Source organism: Erinaceus europaeus, chromosome 13 (assembly GCF_950295315.1).
Source record: "Erinaceus europaeus chromosome 13, mEriEur2.1, whole genome shotgun sequence".
In the NCBI taxonomy this organism is placed as follows: Eukaryota; Metazoa; Chordata; class Mammalia; order Eulipotyphla; family Erinaceidae; genus Erinaceus; species Erinaceus europaeus.
Genome location: NC_080174.1, coordinates 31,920,433 through 31,937,411, shown reverse-complemented (window position 1 = coordinate 31,937,411; position 16,979 = coordinate 31,920,433). Strand labels below are relative to the sequence as shown.

Genomic DNA, 16,979 nt, shown 5'->3' with positions numbered 1-16,979 from the left:
CACCCCACATCAAACCTTTGGGGACTCTTCCACAGCCAGGCTGGAGAGCCTGCTGAAGGCAGGGAGCTGATCCCTCCTCCTGGATGCAGTCTGCACACCTTTCTGTAAACATGGCCAGGGGCTGACATGCCTCCAGAGCCAAGGAAAGCTGCTCTCTGTGGACTGGAAGCCAACCAGTGTTGCAGCAAGAGAAGTATCCTCGGGTGAGGGTAGGTTGTGTGTGTGTGTGTGTGTGTGTGTGTGTGTGTGTGTGTGTATGTGTGTGTGTTGTGTGTGTGTGTAGGTGGTGGTGGTGGGTTTGCTGGGAGGGCTGTCCACAGCCTCAGAATGGAATAGGCCTTTGGACAACAGACTGGCTGGCAGGAAAGACCTCAAAATTCAACTCAAAGCATTTGCAAGGAAGGGAGAAAGAAATGCTTTTAGCCTGCATGGGGACAGAGTTCAGTCTTACCCCTCTCCTAACTGGATGAACTAAGCTAATTTGGGAGGGTGCCTAGAGGCAGCGTTTAAATGCCCTCTGCAAGATGTTTTGGGAGTCCGGCCTTGTGTAGAGTCCATTTCTGGGTAGCAAACTTAGGTGGCTAATCAACCAAGTCCATCAGAAGAGAAGCTGCTACTTCACTATACTTCCCAGAGCAAGCAGAGGACTGATAAAATGCCTTTTTCACCCTGGGTGAAAAGACAGTTCTTATTTACTTACTTTCTAGGAGTCAATGCTTGTTGAGTTCTGGTAGAACATGATACATTCCTGCTGTTTTGATGCACTTTTGAGTGAGATGTCCAAACTCTCTCCACACTTAGGAATCTGACCACCCCAGCACTGACTCTGAACTCTTATCTACATTTAAACCTTGCCTAGGGAAGGGTGGGGAGGAGGTGAAATATAAAAATATTCAAGCAGATTATTGTCTACACATCCTAGGATGAATTCATTATTTGGCAAGATTGTTTTTCTTACATAATTATCACCTGAGTGCTTTTTAATTAGCTAAAATGTTTTACTTTTTTCCTTTTAAACTGAAAGTAAAGAATATACAGTATACTTGAGTTATACTGAAGTTACAACTTCATTTATGAAAATAGGTTTGACCCAAAACTCAGTGCAAGTGGTAAAGTTGACCATGACTGTACAGTATCTGCAAGAAAAATAACAAACCCATAATACTCAAATGACACCATCTGACAGTGCCCAAGCCAAACCAACCAACCAAAAAAAAAAAGTCTGAAATAAAACCTTTAAAAAAAAGCTTCTAACATTGAATTCTGTCCATAAATAAGTACAAATTGAAATTGAACTGTGGAGCAAGAAAGATGATCATGTTAACAGTTATCAAACTAGTTCGAGCATCAATGACAAAAGAGGAGGAATGTTGAAACCTGTTTAGAAATGAAGCTTCCAGTTTCAGGATGAGAAAATCGAGGCATGCAGGACTTTTGCATATGGATATATATATATTTATATATATATTATATATAATATGTACAGTCTAGCTATAAAACTTTGATGTGTATAGAAGCTGTCTTCAATGAAAAAAATTGAACATTCAGAAGAAATTCCTGAGATAGGTTTGTGACATGGGCCACTGAGAAAAAAAAATCCGTGGTTGGGTCCTAGAGGTGTTATAGTCTATCCCTGTTAAGACTGAAGTTAACCCACAGACAGACAGTGTGGTATCACTGTTGTCTTTCCTTGCCTGAGCAAGGGGTAGCACCATTGTGAAGGTAACTATTTATCACTCCTGCCTGAGAAAGGAGGGACTACTAAGAAACAGTATTGCTGCTAAGACCATTGTAGTGTGCACCAAATTCCTTATAGGTTCTTCCAGACAACAGATGAACAGGCCACAAGCCAACTGAAGAACACCTGGGTGAGTGAAGGGTGTGGGAGTTGGAGGCAGGCTGACATACTAGGTATAGTCCTTCCTGGGCTGTTCGTCAGTTGTACACTTATCAGTCATTTCTTGGCAGAAGTCCACGGTCACTGTTTGGCTCCTGGGTTCCAGAGGAGGGCCTCTATCTGGAAAGCTTCCCGGATCAGTGCCTTCAAGCTTCCTTGCAGAAGTACAATTCTCTGAGGTGGTCGTGGGGATCCAAGGAGGCCCTGGGGGGACTGCACCCTGCTCCAGGCAACAGGGCACACTCTCTTCTGCTGCACATTGAGAGGCAGCAAGATTCTGCTCAAGGCCCAGGGGTGTGGGGTTAATACTGGAGGATGTGGAGAGAGCTAGGGGTCTGAGAACAGGGCAGTACCGATGCAGGGCCTGGATCTGCTCAGGGCTCTGGATATCTCGGCAGACTTCCTGGGAAAGGCAGGAGAAGTTGTCCAACAGTTCCCCCATGCAGGCTTTCAGTTGATTCCGCTCAGACAACAGTTTCTCTTTTTCACACACCTGGGGAAGAGAAAAAGAAGAGAAAGCTGGATGAAACTTTAACTGGAGAGAGGCACAAAATCTTGTTTTGGGTTATTTTTCCACTTTGGGCTGCTATTTTATTTTTATTTTAAAAAGTTTTCTTCTTTTTAATATTTATTGATAAAAGAGAAGGTCAGATTATTACTCTGATACATGTGTTGTTGGGGACTGAACTCAGGCCTCATGCTTGAGAGTCCATTGTGCCACCTCACAGACCACTGGTTGCTATTAATTTTTTTTTTTTGCATCAGGGTTATAGCTGGGGCTCAGTAACTACACAGCCCCACTGTTCTTGGTGACCATTTTCTTTTAAATAGAGAGTGAGAGATGGGAGTGGGGGGTGGGAGAGAGAGATATCTGCAGCACTGCTTCATTAGTCATGAAGCTTCCCTCCTTTCAGGTGGGGGCTGGGGGCTTGAATCTGGGTCCTTTCTCATGGCATGTGCTCTTCCTGGTATACAATCACCTAACCCCCCCACCTTTGTGTGTGTGTGTGTTTAAAAATTGTTATTTATAAAACGGAAACACTGACAAAAAAACCACAGGGTAAGAGGGGGACAATTCTACACAATTCCCACCACCAGAACTCTGTTTCCCATCCCCTCCCCTGATTGCTTTCCTATTCTTTAACCCTCTGGGAGTATGGACCCAGGGTCATTATGGGGTGCAGAAGGTGGAAGGTCTGGCTTCTGTAATTGGTTCCTTACTGAACATGGGTGTTGGCAGGTTGATCCATACTCCCAGCATCCCTCTCTCTTTTCGTAGTGGGATGTGGCTCTGGGGAAAGGTGTATATATATTCAGGATACATTGGTGGGGTCATCTGCCTAGGGAAGGCTGGTTGGCATCATGATAGCATCTGGGAACTGGTGGCTGAAAAAAAGAGTTAACATATTGCCAGTCCCTGTTTGGGCACCATTTGTTGGTCTAGCTTCGTGGGCGGGAGACAGACAACCAGGGACTCATGGCTGAGCTGGGAAGCAGTATCTCATTTATTAACCAGATACATTGCCTTTTATGCATCTCTTCACCAGAAGTGACAAGGGAAAGGAAATGACTAGGAGAGGGGGCGGAGCAAAAAAAGAGCATGAACAGAACATAGAAAGCTTCCATCTAATCAGTGGGGATTAAAGCAATACCCTGCAGACAGGGTAAAACAGTGATTATGTAAACAGACCACATCATAAGTAATACAATCGAACCTAATGTGATGATCAAAACAGAAGGTCTTATAAGCAGAATTTAGAAGCATACCAAACAAATATAAAGCCAAACAAATTGTTGACTAATCATGAACTAGAATGTGCTATAATAGTGCATATGAAGATTTGGGGGTCTCCGTTTTGCAAATAGTTAGTAGGCCTTTTTTAATTATATTCCAAAGGGCCTATGACTATACTAGTTTTTTTTTTTTTTTTCTGAGCCTGACATCTGATATGCAGATGGATCCAAGTTATTGTCTAAGGAGATGATATCATGGCTGGAAAAAGGACCAGAAAGCTGGATTAGGGAAAAGAGTAGCTCCCAAATATGGGAAAGATGTATAAATATTGTTGACTGTAAACCCCATCGATTTGATGTGAACTGGGGCCCATATTCATCTTAGGAGCCTATGTGACCTCTGCATCCCTGTAGATCTGAGCTCACATTCTGTGGTCATGAGTAGGAACGTTCCAAGTTGCCCCAATTTCAGAACTCATCTTCAGAATCCAGAGAGCATTGCTTAGCTCTGGCTTCTGGTGGTGTGGGGATTGAAGCTGAGATTTTGGAGCCTCAGACACAAAAGTCTTTTTGTATAACCATTATGCTAACCCCCATTTGCTTTTTAAACTACAGATAGAATAATATGTATCTAGGGAAACTGAACACAAACTTCTGTCAAGTCTTTCATCTAGATATACCTCTGACCCTGTCACCTTCCCCTGGTATCCTCTCATACCTCTTGGGGGCCCTCCCATGTGAGTCAGAAAATCCCCTACCAATGAGAAAACTGCAGGGAGTTGAGGTTTTAGTTTTTTGGAATTTGGAGCTTGCAGAAATCAAAATGGAAACCTCTCAGTGCCAATATACGTGGATATCTTCGCCCACCCTGTCCAACGCTTGACATCTTGTCACCCAATCTGGTCCCCTATGCCTACACTGAACTTCTCTGTTTCAGACTCTTGGAAACAGAGTTGGCAGTCAGCTGAGGTAAAGAACAAACACCTTATCACAGACCCCTGTAAGCGTCAACCCGGCTTTGACCTAGCACGTTATGACTGGGTCCTCCTCAATCGCTATCGAACAGGCCATGGCCGGTGCGCCGCTATGTTCCACCGCTGGGGAGCCAGAGACAACCCGAACTGCCCCTGCGGCTCCAGACAGACTATGACCCACATAGTCAACGACTGCCACCTCTCCAGATTCAAAGGAGGTCTCGAAACTTTACATCAGGCTCAACCTGACGCTGTTGACTGGCTACGGAAGAAGGGCAAACGCTAGAAGAAGAAGAAGTGCCTCATCTTATAGCTAGAAATCTCCCCCAAATGCATTAGGTTGCCTTATTATTATTATTATCATTATTTTGTTTGTTTCAGGTTATCCATTGGACACAATGCCTGCATGATAAATCCACATCTTCTGCTAGCCATTTTTCCTCCCCCCCACTTTCTTTTATTTGATAGGACAAATATAATAGAGAAAAAGAGACATTTGCAGCACTGCTTCACCTGGGACTATGGGCTTAAACCTGGGTCCTTGTGTATGGTAACATGGTTGAGTAACCAGGTGCACCACCACCCAGATTCTAGGTTGTCATTTTTGAAAGCTGAAAGTATTCTCCCAAGTCCAACTATATGACACCCTAGAAAAAGTGCAGAACAATGGAGCCAGTAAAAGATGAATGGTTTTTAGGCTTCAGAGAGGCAGGCATGGATATGAGGGGCACAGAGACTTTTTAGGGCAATGAAACTATGCTCGCTGATACTACAATGGTGAGGACATGTTACACATTTGTCCATAGAATGCAAACCACCAAGAATGGCCCCTATTGGGTAGTTTGGGAGGTGGTTCAAGTAGTCAATAAAGCATTGGGGTCCAGAGTTTGATCCTCAGTATTGCATGTGCTAGAGTGATGCTCTGGTTCTCTGTATCCTTCTCTCCCTTGCACTAATAAATAAATAAGTCTTTTTTTTCTTGCCTCCAGGGTTATCACTGGGGCTCCGTGCCTGCACTACTAATCCAATACTCCTGGAAGCTATTTTTTCCCATTTTTTTTGCCCTTGTTATTATTGTTATTGTTGTCATTGCTATTGTTGTTGTTGGATAGGACAGAGAGAAGTCGAGAGAGGAGGGGAAGTCAGAGAAGAGGAGAGAAAGAAAGACGCCTGAAGACATGCTCTACCGCTTGTGAAGTGACCCACCTGCAGGTGGGGTCCCAGGGGCTGGAACTGGAATCCTTACACCCGTCCTTGTGCTTTGTGCCATGTGCGCTTAACCTGCTGCACCACTGCCCGGCCCCAATAAATAAGTATTTAAAAATTTTTATTTATTTATTCCCTTTTGTTGTCCTTGTCTTATTGTTGTTGTTACTGATATTGATGTTGTTGGATAGGACAGAAAGAAATGGAGAGGGGAGGGGAAGACAGAAAGGGGGAGAGAAAGACACCTGCAGACCTGCTTCACCGCTTGTGATCGACACCCCTGCAGGTGGGGAGCTGAGTGCTTGAACTGGGATCCTTACACTGGTCCTTGCGCTTCACGCCACCTGCGCTTAACCCGCTGCACTACCACCCGATTCCCAAATAAGTCTTTTTAAAAAAATTTTTTTAAATCTTTTTTTATATCTTTTTTCCCTTTTTGTTTTTTTTATTGTTGTTGTAGTTATTGTTGTTGTTGTTATGTCGTCCTTGTTAGATAGGACAGAGAGAAATGGAGAGAGGAGGGGAAGACAGAGAGGGAGAGAGAAAGATAAGACACCTGCAGACCTGCTTCACCGCCTGTGAAGTGACCTGCCTGAAGGTGGGGAGCCAGGAAGCTCGACCGGTATCCTCCCTCCAGTCTTTGTGCTATGTGCCATGTGTGCTTAACCTGCTGCACTATCACCCGACTCCCCCAAATAAGTATTTTAAAATATTCATTTTAGGGGTTCTGGCGGTAGCACAGAGGGAAGCACAGGCTTAAGCACAGGTGGTGGGAAGTGCCAGGGTTAAGCACAGGTGGCAGGAAGGGCAAGGACCGGCCTAAGGATCCGAGTTCTGAGTCCTGGCTCCCCACCTGCAGGGGAGTCACTTCACAGGCGGTGAAGCAGGTCTGCAGGTGTCTATCTTTCTCTCCCCCTCTGTCTTCCCTTCCTCTCTCCATTTCTCTCTGTCCTATCCAACAACGACGACATCAACAACAACAATAAAAAACTAGGGCAACAAAAGGGAAAATAAATAATAAAAAATATTCATTTTAGGGGGCCAGACAATGGCACACCTGGTTAAATGCTCACATTATAGTACACAATGACCCAGGTTCAAGTCCCAGGTCCCCACCTGCAGGGGGAAAGCTTCACTAGTGGTGAAGCAAGGCTGCAGGTGTTTCTGTTCCCTTTCCTTTCCTTTTTTTTTTTTTTTAATATTATCTTTATTTATTGGAGACAGAAATCAAGAGGGTAGGGAGAGAGAGGGGGAACAGACAGAGGGACACCTGCAGCACTGCTTCACCATTTGCAAAGCTTTCCCTTTGTAGGTAGGGACCAGGAGCTCGAGCCTGGATCCTTGTAACCTGACTCTTCCCCTTCCTTCTCTATTTTTCCTTCCCCTCTCAGTTTCTCTGTTTCTATCTAATAAATAAATACATTAAATATTCATTTTATTTATTTATTTAGGATAGAGACAGAGAAATTAAGAGGGAAAGGGGAGACAGAGAGGTAAAGAAAGATACCTGCAGCCCTGTTTCACTGTTTGTGAAGTTTCCCCCTATAGGTGGGAACCAGGGGCTTGAACTCTGGTTCTTACATATTTTAATATGGGCATTCAACCAGATGCAGCTACCACTGGGAATCAGCTACCATTGGGAATCAATGAATCTTAAAAAAAAAAAAGAGCAACTGGGAAAATGGCTCATCTGGTAAAGCACTGGGCTTTTACACCTGAGGTTCCTAGTCTGGTTGATTACCAGCATTCTATGAACCAGAGTGGTACCTGGTAAATTTTCTCTCTCTCTTGGTATGTAACACTAACACACACACACACACACACACACACACACACACACACACACACACACATACTGTCTCTCATCTATAATAAATAAAACAAATCTTTAAAAAAATTTTTATTATTTTTTATTTATTTATTCCCTTTTGTTGCCCTTGTTTTATTATTGTGATAAAACAAATCTTTAAGCAAAAGAGTGAAGCCTAAAGTAAACTATCGACTTTGGGGCACTGTGACCAGTTAGTGAGGGGCAGGAGTAGTTCTCGTGGGGGTAGTAGTAGCAGTATTATTATTATTATTATTATTATTAGTAGTAGTAGTAGTGTGTTAGTGTTACCATGCCAAGAGAGAGAGAAAATTTACCAGGCACCACTCTATTTTCCCTCCAATTTTCTGCACAACTAAAATTGCTCTTCCTCTAAAAAAATTAAAGCTGATTAAAAAATAATGCCCATGTTCAGCGGGGAAGCAATTACAGAAGACAGACCTTCCACCCTCTGCAACCCACAATGACCATACTCCCAGAGAGATAGAGAATGGGAAGGCTATCAGGGGAGGGGATGGGATATGGAGATCGTGTTATGAGAATTGTGCGGAATTGTACCCCTCTTATTCTATGGTTTTGTTAATGTCTCCTTTCTTAAATTAAAAAAAAAAATAACTGAAATAAAAAGACAAGCATTGGTAAATTTATATGATCCAACCCCAAACAGCAGGCTCCCTGGCTGAGCAGACTAAACTGGACAGACCTTCCTGAGGACAGCTGGGGGTTGTGCAGAGGGTCTCAAGTGCTGATCCTGGACACAGGAAGGGTGGACAGGGTGAAGAGAGTTGAAGGTTGAGCCCCCCAAAACTAGCTCTAGGTTCTGAGTTGCTTCCTCACTAACACCTAAATTAAAGAAAGCCCCACACAATCTCTCATGTTCCTAAGAATCCTTTCAGAGAGATGCATTTATCTGCCAGACCAGAAACTGTTAAGGTCTTGCCAGAGTTCTGTGTGTGAGAAGAGAAGAGTGAAGTTTGTGGGACACAATGATGTGAACGGTGGTGAAACTGAGGTGATGGGAAGTTAGTTCTCCCCAGTCCTTTGCAAGGGTGGGATGTCGTATGCTTTACATTGGTTTGTTCTAGCCCTCCCCCGCCAAGAGAATTGGATGAGTCCTGTTAATTTCGCGGGCCTGCTTGGCCCCGCCCCAAGGAACCCCGGGAGAGGGTTCCTGAGTTCGAGAGTCCGAGAGTTCCTGAGTTCCTGAGTTCGAGAGTTTCAGGGGGTTCCCGAGTACGAGAGTTCTTGAGTTCGAGAGTAAAAGAAAGAGTGCTTGCGCCGCCGCATAGAGACAGCAGAGTTCTGTTTGGTGATTAGTTTGTCTTAGTTTGTGAATCGTTGTTCCTGAATAAAGAAATACAGCTTCCCTGCCCAGCCGTTGTCTCCGCGTCTCTGTTCACCACTGCGAAGCTAACTCGGCCGGCAAGAGCCTTCCGAAATTCTAACAACAGTGGGAAAGAGGGGAAATGGAGAAAAGAAAGAGAGAGGAGGGAGGGAGACAAGGTGAGAGGAGGGAAAGAGGGGGAGGGGGAGAGGGGCAATCACAGGCCAGGGTGACACAGGAGTCACATGCTGTGCCATGAACACAATCTGGCAGGCGGTGTGGGCACGTGTGTTGGAGACAGAGATTTACATGGGGAAAGGGCACCTGCTAAAATATTTATAAATTGATCAAGAAAACATGTTCTAAAAACGAAAAATAAACAGATGTGCAAGTGCAACTCGAGAGAAATACATTATGTGAATTTGCAAAAGCTGAGTGTCACATGGAGACAGTGTAGGAGTGGGGAGCTGGTGAGTGTGCTGGGGCTTTGCCACACCCCCCCAACATCCTAGGTAGATATGAAACAAGACACATATCGGGGGGCTATATGGGACTGTAACCTGGATCTCCCTTCCTGTCACCTAGAACTCTGCGACTCTTGGTCTCAGTGCTGCCACATCTTCCCAGCTCAGCCACCAACTCATCCACACCCCACAGATCAAGATCCAGAAAAGATTCCAGGCCACTTTCAAGGTGGGTAGAAGGTGAGGTGCTGCCTCTCTTGAAGAAAGGCTTTGGTTAAGAGCATGAAATTTGGAGGCCAACAGGTGGCATCCCTGGTAGAACACACATGTTGCTATGTTTGAGGACTTGGGCTCAAGCCCTGGGCCACCACAAGGGAGCACCTGCTGGGGGAAGCTTCATGATGGTGCTGCAGTGTCCCTGCTTCTTTATCTCTTTTCCTTTCTCTACAGGGAAGACAAGAAAAAGGCCACCAGGAGCAGTGGGACTGTATTGGCACTGAGCCCCACAGGTAGTCCTGGTGGAAAAAAAAAGTAAAATAAATAAATAAATAAGTAGGTATGGAGCTCTAAGTCACAGATGCATTCTGAAGAGCATATCACTTCAGGGATTCTTAAAATTTAGAGGGAGGAGAACTATAAAACATCTTCTTGACTTTTTTTTTTAAACCAGCTCACTGCTCACTTCTGGCTTATGGTGGTTCGTTGGGAAATTGTGCAGATGTGGTTAAGTTAGGCAGGGCCCACAAACCACCCTATGCTAGTATGGCCAGTCCCTTTATCTACATACCAATCCTCTGCTTTGTCTTATAAATGACTAAAGGTCTCCTCCCCACCATATTATCCCCACAGGGTATTGCTAATTCCCTGACAGCTAAAACCATAGCAATGGTAGCTAAGGAAGTGTGCCTTTTTCTTTTCTCCACCCCCTTTCCTAGCCATCTCCGTTCTGGACTTGCCACTTCAGGTTTTAGCCCATAAAATCCACTTCTGTTCCTGGTTTTTCTCTTTTCTCTCCTGCATCCCAACCTGGAGAAGGGCTGGTGTGCAGAGCGGGAGGCAGCCATTGCGGATTGGCGCCACATAGCTTAACCCGCTATGCTCACACTCTGGAGCTCCCGCATGAATAAAGAATTGTATTACCATGCTGCCTCGAGTTCCTGGTCTCTCTCCTGCAAAGCTAGCCCGGCAGTGGTTCTGGGGATTGAATTTAGGGACTGAAAGTTTCAGGCATGAAAGTCTACTGAATAACCACTATGATGTCTCTCCCTGCCCTAACTTCTTTGTTTTAGGAAGTGAACCTAGACCCTTGCACTGTGCTTCACACTGAGTGGCCTTTCTGGCCCCAGAAGGTGTTTTTTTTTCTATGCAGGTTGTTTGGTGTCTGCCTGACTGCACTGTTCTCAGCTGTTCTTTTTTTTTTTTTTTTTCCTTTTTAGATAGAGAGAGAGGAGAGAGAGAGAGAGAGAGAGAGAGAGAGAGAGACAAAGAAGGAAGAACACTGAAGCACCACCACCCCACTGCTTATGAAGCTTTCCTGTTGCAAGCACTTCCATGTGGAAACTAAGGGCTTGAACCCAGGTCCTCTTGCATGGTAAGGTAAGTGCTTTACTGGGTGAGCCACGTCTTGGCTCCTAGAAGTCTTTATTTCTTTCTTTTTGTGGGGGAGAGAGGAGCCAAGGTGAGACAACTTCCCTACAGAGTGCTGTCCCTGGTGATCTCTTGTGGTACCTGGGCTCAAACACAGTACACTCAGCCTGGTGAGTTCTTTTCCAGCACTCTTCTTGATTGTAATGGCTATAGATAGGTCTGTCCACTGTTTGACTTAGGTGTCTGCCCTCCCCTCCATGCTGGCCATTGAACGCAGGGCCTTATGCAGATAAAGCATGGTCTTTACCAATGAACTATCTTTTTTTTGGACTTTAATTTGTTCAGTATTACAAAATGAATGAATGGTTACGAATGTGAATTAAAAAAACTGGTAATTTCAGGTCAGCAGAATGGATCACTCAAATAGTGTGCTGCTGGGGGCTGAGCTATGGTGCACCTGACTGAGCACACACATTACATTCTATAAGGATCTGGGTTTGAGTCTCTAGCCTGTACCTTTAGGGGGAATGCTTCACTAGTGGTGAAGCAGTCTGTAGGCATCTATCTTTCACCCTCTCTATCTCCTCCTCTCCTCTCAGTTTTTTTCTGTCCTATCAAATAAAATACACAATAAGAAAAAAAAAAAGTGGCCACCACCAAGAGTGGCAGATTTGTAGAGCTAGCACTGAACTCCATCAATAACCCTGATGGCAGTAAGAAATAATGTGCTACTTTTTCATGTGTCTGACTCATAGTCAAGCCCAGCCTCCATCTCACTGAAGGAAGCTTTGGTGTTGTGGTCTCTTTCACTCTCTGCCTGTGTCTATCTTTAAAAAAAAAGAGGGGGTATTTCTCAAATCTGGTCAGTTAGGATTATTCTAGTACCTGAAGAAAAGCACAAAGCCAGAATTCCCAAGATATGAGCCTGAGGTCCTGATGTTTTGCACCCTGGACTCAGTCTTGCCTGGTTCCCTTCCTAAGCCTAGCAGACTTTCAGGAGAGCCACACATAACAATAACAACAACAACAATTCTTTGCTTCCTCATTTGACTTAAATAAAAAAGACAACATGAAAGAGGGCCAGGAGATTGCTGAGTAGGTAAAGCACAGCTCTTATTAATCCCAAGTTTCAACCCTGGTACCATATGAGAATACCATATCCAGCACCAAGGGAACTCCATGGTGCTCTGATATCCCTCACCCCTCTATTTCTCCATTTCTCTTTCTAAAAACAAGGCAAAAAATACAATTCCAGAATAAAAACTGAGTCATGGTTTTTAGGGAGTGTACTCCCTAAAAACTCATGCATGAAGTTGTGAGTCCTATTCCTGTCACCACATGTAATAGGGTGATACTTGGTTTTTTTTCTCTCCTTTTCTCTTTCATCACTAAATGAGTGAATATTAAAAAAATGTGGGAGTCGGGTGGTAGCACAGTGGGTTAAGGCAGGTGGCGTAAAGCCCAAAGACTGGCATAAGTATGCCAGTTCGAGCCCCTGGCTCCCCACCTGCAGGGCAGTTGCTTCACAAGTGGTGAAGCAGGTCTTCAGTTCTCTATCTTTCTCTACCCCTCTCTGTCTTCCCCTCCTTTCTCCATTTCGCTCTGTCCTATCCAACAATGATGTCATCAGTAACAACAACAATAACAACAACAACAATAAAACAAGGGCAACAGTAGGGCACCAAAATAAAAACCCTAACTCTAACCCTGGGTGGAGGGTGAGGGTGGATGTTTAGCTTCATGGGGTGGGGGGGGGGAAGGGGGGATGGGATGGGACACAGTTTTTTGGTGATGGGAATGGTGTTTATGTACACTCCTATTAATCTGTAGTCATATAAATCACTATTTAAGTAATAAATATGAGAGGGGGAAAAACTGATTGAATGTCTCAAACTTTTTAAAGCACAGACTGAGTCTTTTTAATACATAGGCTGAGTCTTTGATATGTTGACTCTTTTGAAAGCTTAGTCCAGGGAGAACAAAAGCAACTGGTGGCATAGCTATATACAAATAATGTCAAAGGACATGAAATATGGTGATAGTGTGTATGATACAGCAAATCCTAACAAAGGGATTTTTTCAAAATTAACCCAATTGCCAAACAATGTGATTATTGAAATAACTATCTATTGTCTTCTTAAACCCTAAGACAACAGGAATCTCCCGCTTCATCTATAGAGCCTGTATTTCTCCCAATTCTAGAACCTTTGGGGTGGGGCTCACTTCCCTGCATGCTTCTCTCAAGTCAAGCCAAATGATATAGCATCTGCCGATTCCAGCCTAATCAATGCAGTGAGTACCATCTCAGCATGCTTCACCTCAGACTGTGTACAGAGACATCAGGCATGGAATGCCAACCCTTCACACTCATCACTCGGGTGAGACCTTTCCTTTCATGGTAGTCTCTAATTCCATTCCAGGAGGTTCACTTCCTAACAGTCTCAAAACCTAGATATAGACCAGTTCCCGTGATATAGAGCATATGTTCATATGTATCCATAAATTAGGGCAAAATATATACCTGAAAGCGAAAGTACACAATAGTCTGTAGTGAGTCAGTATCAAGTTCATAATAAAATAGTGTCTACTTAGACTTAGATATCCCCCTTACCTACTTCCTATTATAGTTCTCTTACTTAACTCCAAAGCTAACCTTAGCAAAGTAAGGACTGCAAAAGCTAAATAAGGGCAAGAGACTGGCATACTTTAAGATGACTCTTTAGTCATTATCAGGCCATTCCACCAGCTGGGGCCCTATTTGGGGAATTCTGAGATTCCCAAACAGACTTGATGGGCCTAGAACTTGAATAAATCCCTCTCTCCATTGTGACCGGTCATCTCTATCAGGAACAACAAAATAGGCCCCTTTGTGAGCCCCTATAGGACCTTGCCCTCAACTTGGATTAATAATGGTAGAGAATGTTCCATCCACTGAAGGGAGGATGGACAACTTACTCTATGCTACACCTGAGGAAGATGGGTTGATACTGGGGCAGAATGGAATGTTCCTACTCATGACCACAGAATGTGAGCTCAGATCTAGAGGGATGCAGAGGACACACAGGCTCCTAAGCTAATTATGGACCCCAGATCACATCAAATTGATGGGGTTTATAGTCAACAATATTTATACCTCTTTCCCATATTAGGGAGCTACTCTCTTCCCTGATGCAGCTTTCTGTTCCTTTTCTAGCCATGACATCATCTCCCCAGACAATAATTTGGATCTACCTGCATATCAGATTTCAGGCTCAGGAAAAACATACAATCAAACAAACAAACAAACAAAAAACAACACTAGTATAAGCTATAGGCCCTTTGAAATATAATTAAAACATGCCCACTAGATATCTACAAAATAGAGGACTCCCCAACACTTCATCTGCACTATTCCAGCCTTTAGGTCCATGGTTGTTCAACAATTTGTTTGGCTTTGTATGTTAACTCTCTTTTCAGCCACCAGGTTCCAGATGCTAGCAGGATGCTACCATACTTCCCTGGACAGACAACCCCACCAATGTACCTTGGAGCTCTGCTTCCCCAGAGCCCTTCCCCACTAGGGAAAGAGAGAGACAGGCTGGGAGTATGGATTGGCCAGTCAATGCCCATATTCAGCGGGGAAGCAATTACAGAAGCCAGACCTTCAACCTTCTGCATCCTACAATGATCTTGGGTCCATACTCCCAGAGGGATAAAGAATAGGAAAGCTATCAGGGGAGGGGATAGAATACGGAGGTCTGGTGGTAGGAACTGTATGAAGTTGTACCCTTCTTATCCTATCGCTTTGTCAATGTTTCCTTTTTATAAATAAAAAATTTAAAAATCAAAAAAACCAAAGGCAACAAAAGGTAATAAATAAATAATTAAATATTAAAAAATGTTGGATTGGGGAAATGGATCAGTGGTGTTGAGCACATATGCTGGGTTCATTCTCTGACAGAGTATAAAACAAAGAACAAACATTGGAAAAAAATTTGGAGGCTAGAGAGGTAGCTTAGTTGTAAAGTGTCTGCTTTGTATGTGTGAGGCCGTGAGTTCAAGTCCCAGGACTGCCTAAGAAAAGTGGAACTCCATGCATAGTGGAGCAGTCCTCTGGTCTCTTCTTACTTTAATTAATTAATTATCTGATTAATTAATTTTATTTGATAGGACATAGAGAAATTGAGGGGAAGAGGAGACAGTGAGGAGAGAGACACCTGCAGTGTTGTTTCACCACTTTTTTTTTATATTATTAGTGACTTAGTAATGCTTAACATGATTGTAGGATAAGAAAGGTACAATTCTATACAATTTCCACCACCAGAGTTTTGTATCCTATCCCCTCTGGTGGAAGCTTCCCTATTCTTTATCCCTCTGGGAGTATGAACCAAAAATTCTTTCTTTCTTTCTTTCTTTCTTTCTTTTAAAGCTACTGAGAGGATCTATTTTAGTTGTTTGACTAGAATAACTAGAATGTTGATGTAAAAAATGACTTCAGTTCTTTAGTTTGACTTTGACTTCACTATCTCCAATGTTCCAGTTAGACAAGGTGAAAGAAGAAGCAATTAGAGTTGGTTTGAGTCCTGAGTCTATTAGCTCTGTGCCTTTAGGTTCAGATTCCCATGATTTCCATTTCCTTCTCCATATGAATGGGATAAGATTCTCTAAATTATGGGGTAAAACTCAATGAGATAGAGCAGGTGGAAACTGTATGCATGGTGGGCATTTGACTTTAGTGATTGAGGGCTCTTAGGAATTTTGAAGACAGAATCAAACTGACTCCAGGTGCCTAGTGTTTTGTCTCCCAGGTATGAGACTGTCACATTGTGGCTAATGCCACCACCATATACTATTCACCAGGAAGATGTCCCTACCCACTGTAACCAGAAACCATTGGTTCATCCTGTGATGCTTCTTTTTGGAGCATTTTCCTTAGTTGGCAGGAGCTGCTTTATCTATTGGTGCTGCCAAAATTCTTTATGGGGTGCTAAAGGTGGAAGTTATGGTTTCTGTAATTGCTTCTCCCCTGGACATGGGTGTTGTCAGGTTGATCCATACCCCCAGCCTGTTTCTATCTTTCTTTAGTGGGATAGGGCTCCAAGGAGATGTTTCACTACTCTTTTTTTTTTAATTTAGATTTTAAAAATATTTATTCCCTTTTGTTGCCCTTGTTGCTTTATTGTTGTAGTTATTATTGTTGTTGTTATTGATATCATTGTTGTTGGATAGGACAGAGAGAAATGGAGAGAGGAGAGGAAGACAGAAGAGGAAGAGAAAGATAGACACCTGCAGACCTGCTTCACCACTTGTGAAGCAGTGGGGGGCTTGAACTGGGATCCTTATGCTGGTCCTTGCCCTTTGCACCACCTGGCTTAATCCGCAGTGCTACAGCCTGACTCCCATTTCACTACTCTTGAAGCTTCCTTTCTGCAGGTGAGGACTGAGAACTTGAACCCTGGCCCTTGCAGATGGTAACATGTGTGCTCAACCTAGTGAACCTCTACCCAGGCCCTCTTCTCTCTCATAAATAGGCCAGGTATATGGATCGATCTGCCAATGTTCCTGTCCAGCAGAGAAGGAATTACAGAAGCCAGACCTTCCACCTCCTGCATCCCACAATGACCTTGGGTCCATACTCCCAGAGAGTTAAAGAATAGGAAAGCTATCAAGGGAGGAGATGGGATACGAAGTTATGGTGGTGGGAATTATGTGGAGTTGTAACCCTCTTATCCTATGGTTTTGTCAGTGTTTCCTTTTTATAAATAAAATAAATAAATAATAAAAAAAGAAATTTGGTCCATACTCCCAGAGGGATAAAGAATAGGGAAGTTTCCAATGGAGGGAAGGAGTCATGGAACTCTGGTGGTGGTAAGTGTACCTATACATGGAAGTGTATCCCTGTAATCTTACAATCTTGTAAATCATTGTTAAATCACTAGTAAAAATAAAAAAATATAAACCATAATGAAAAAGTGGTAGAATGCAT

The 16,979-nt window shown here is 43.5% G+C and overlaps 1 protein-coding gene across 5 annotated transcripts in view; it reads right to left on the bottom strand.

Moving 5' to 3' along the window:
- Nucleotides 1–274: 274 nt before the first annotated feature.
- The window catches only part of BACH2 (BTB domain and CNC homolog 2), a 524,461-nt gene continuing 507,756 nt past the window's right edge, over nt 275–16,979 (bottom strand). For all 5 annotated transcript variants that reach the window (XM_007530629.2, XM_060205487.1, XM_060205488.1 and 2 more), the window contains one exon: nt 275–2,390. In XM_007530629.2, the coding sequence (XP_007530691.1) occupies nt 1,908–2,390 (483 nt within the window). In that variant the 3' untranslated portion in view covers nt 275–1,907. The remainder of the gene's footprint in view (nt 2,391–16,979) is intronic.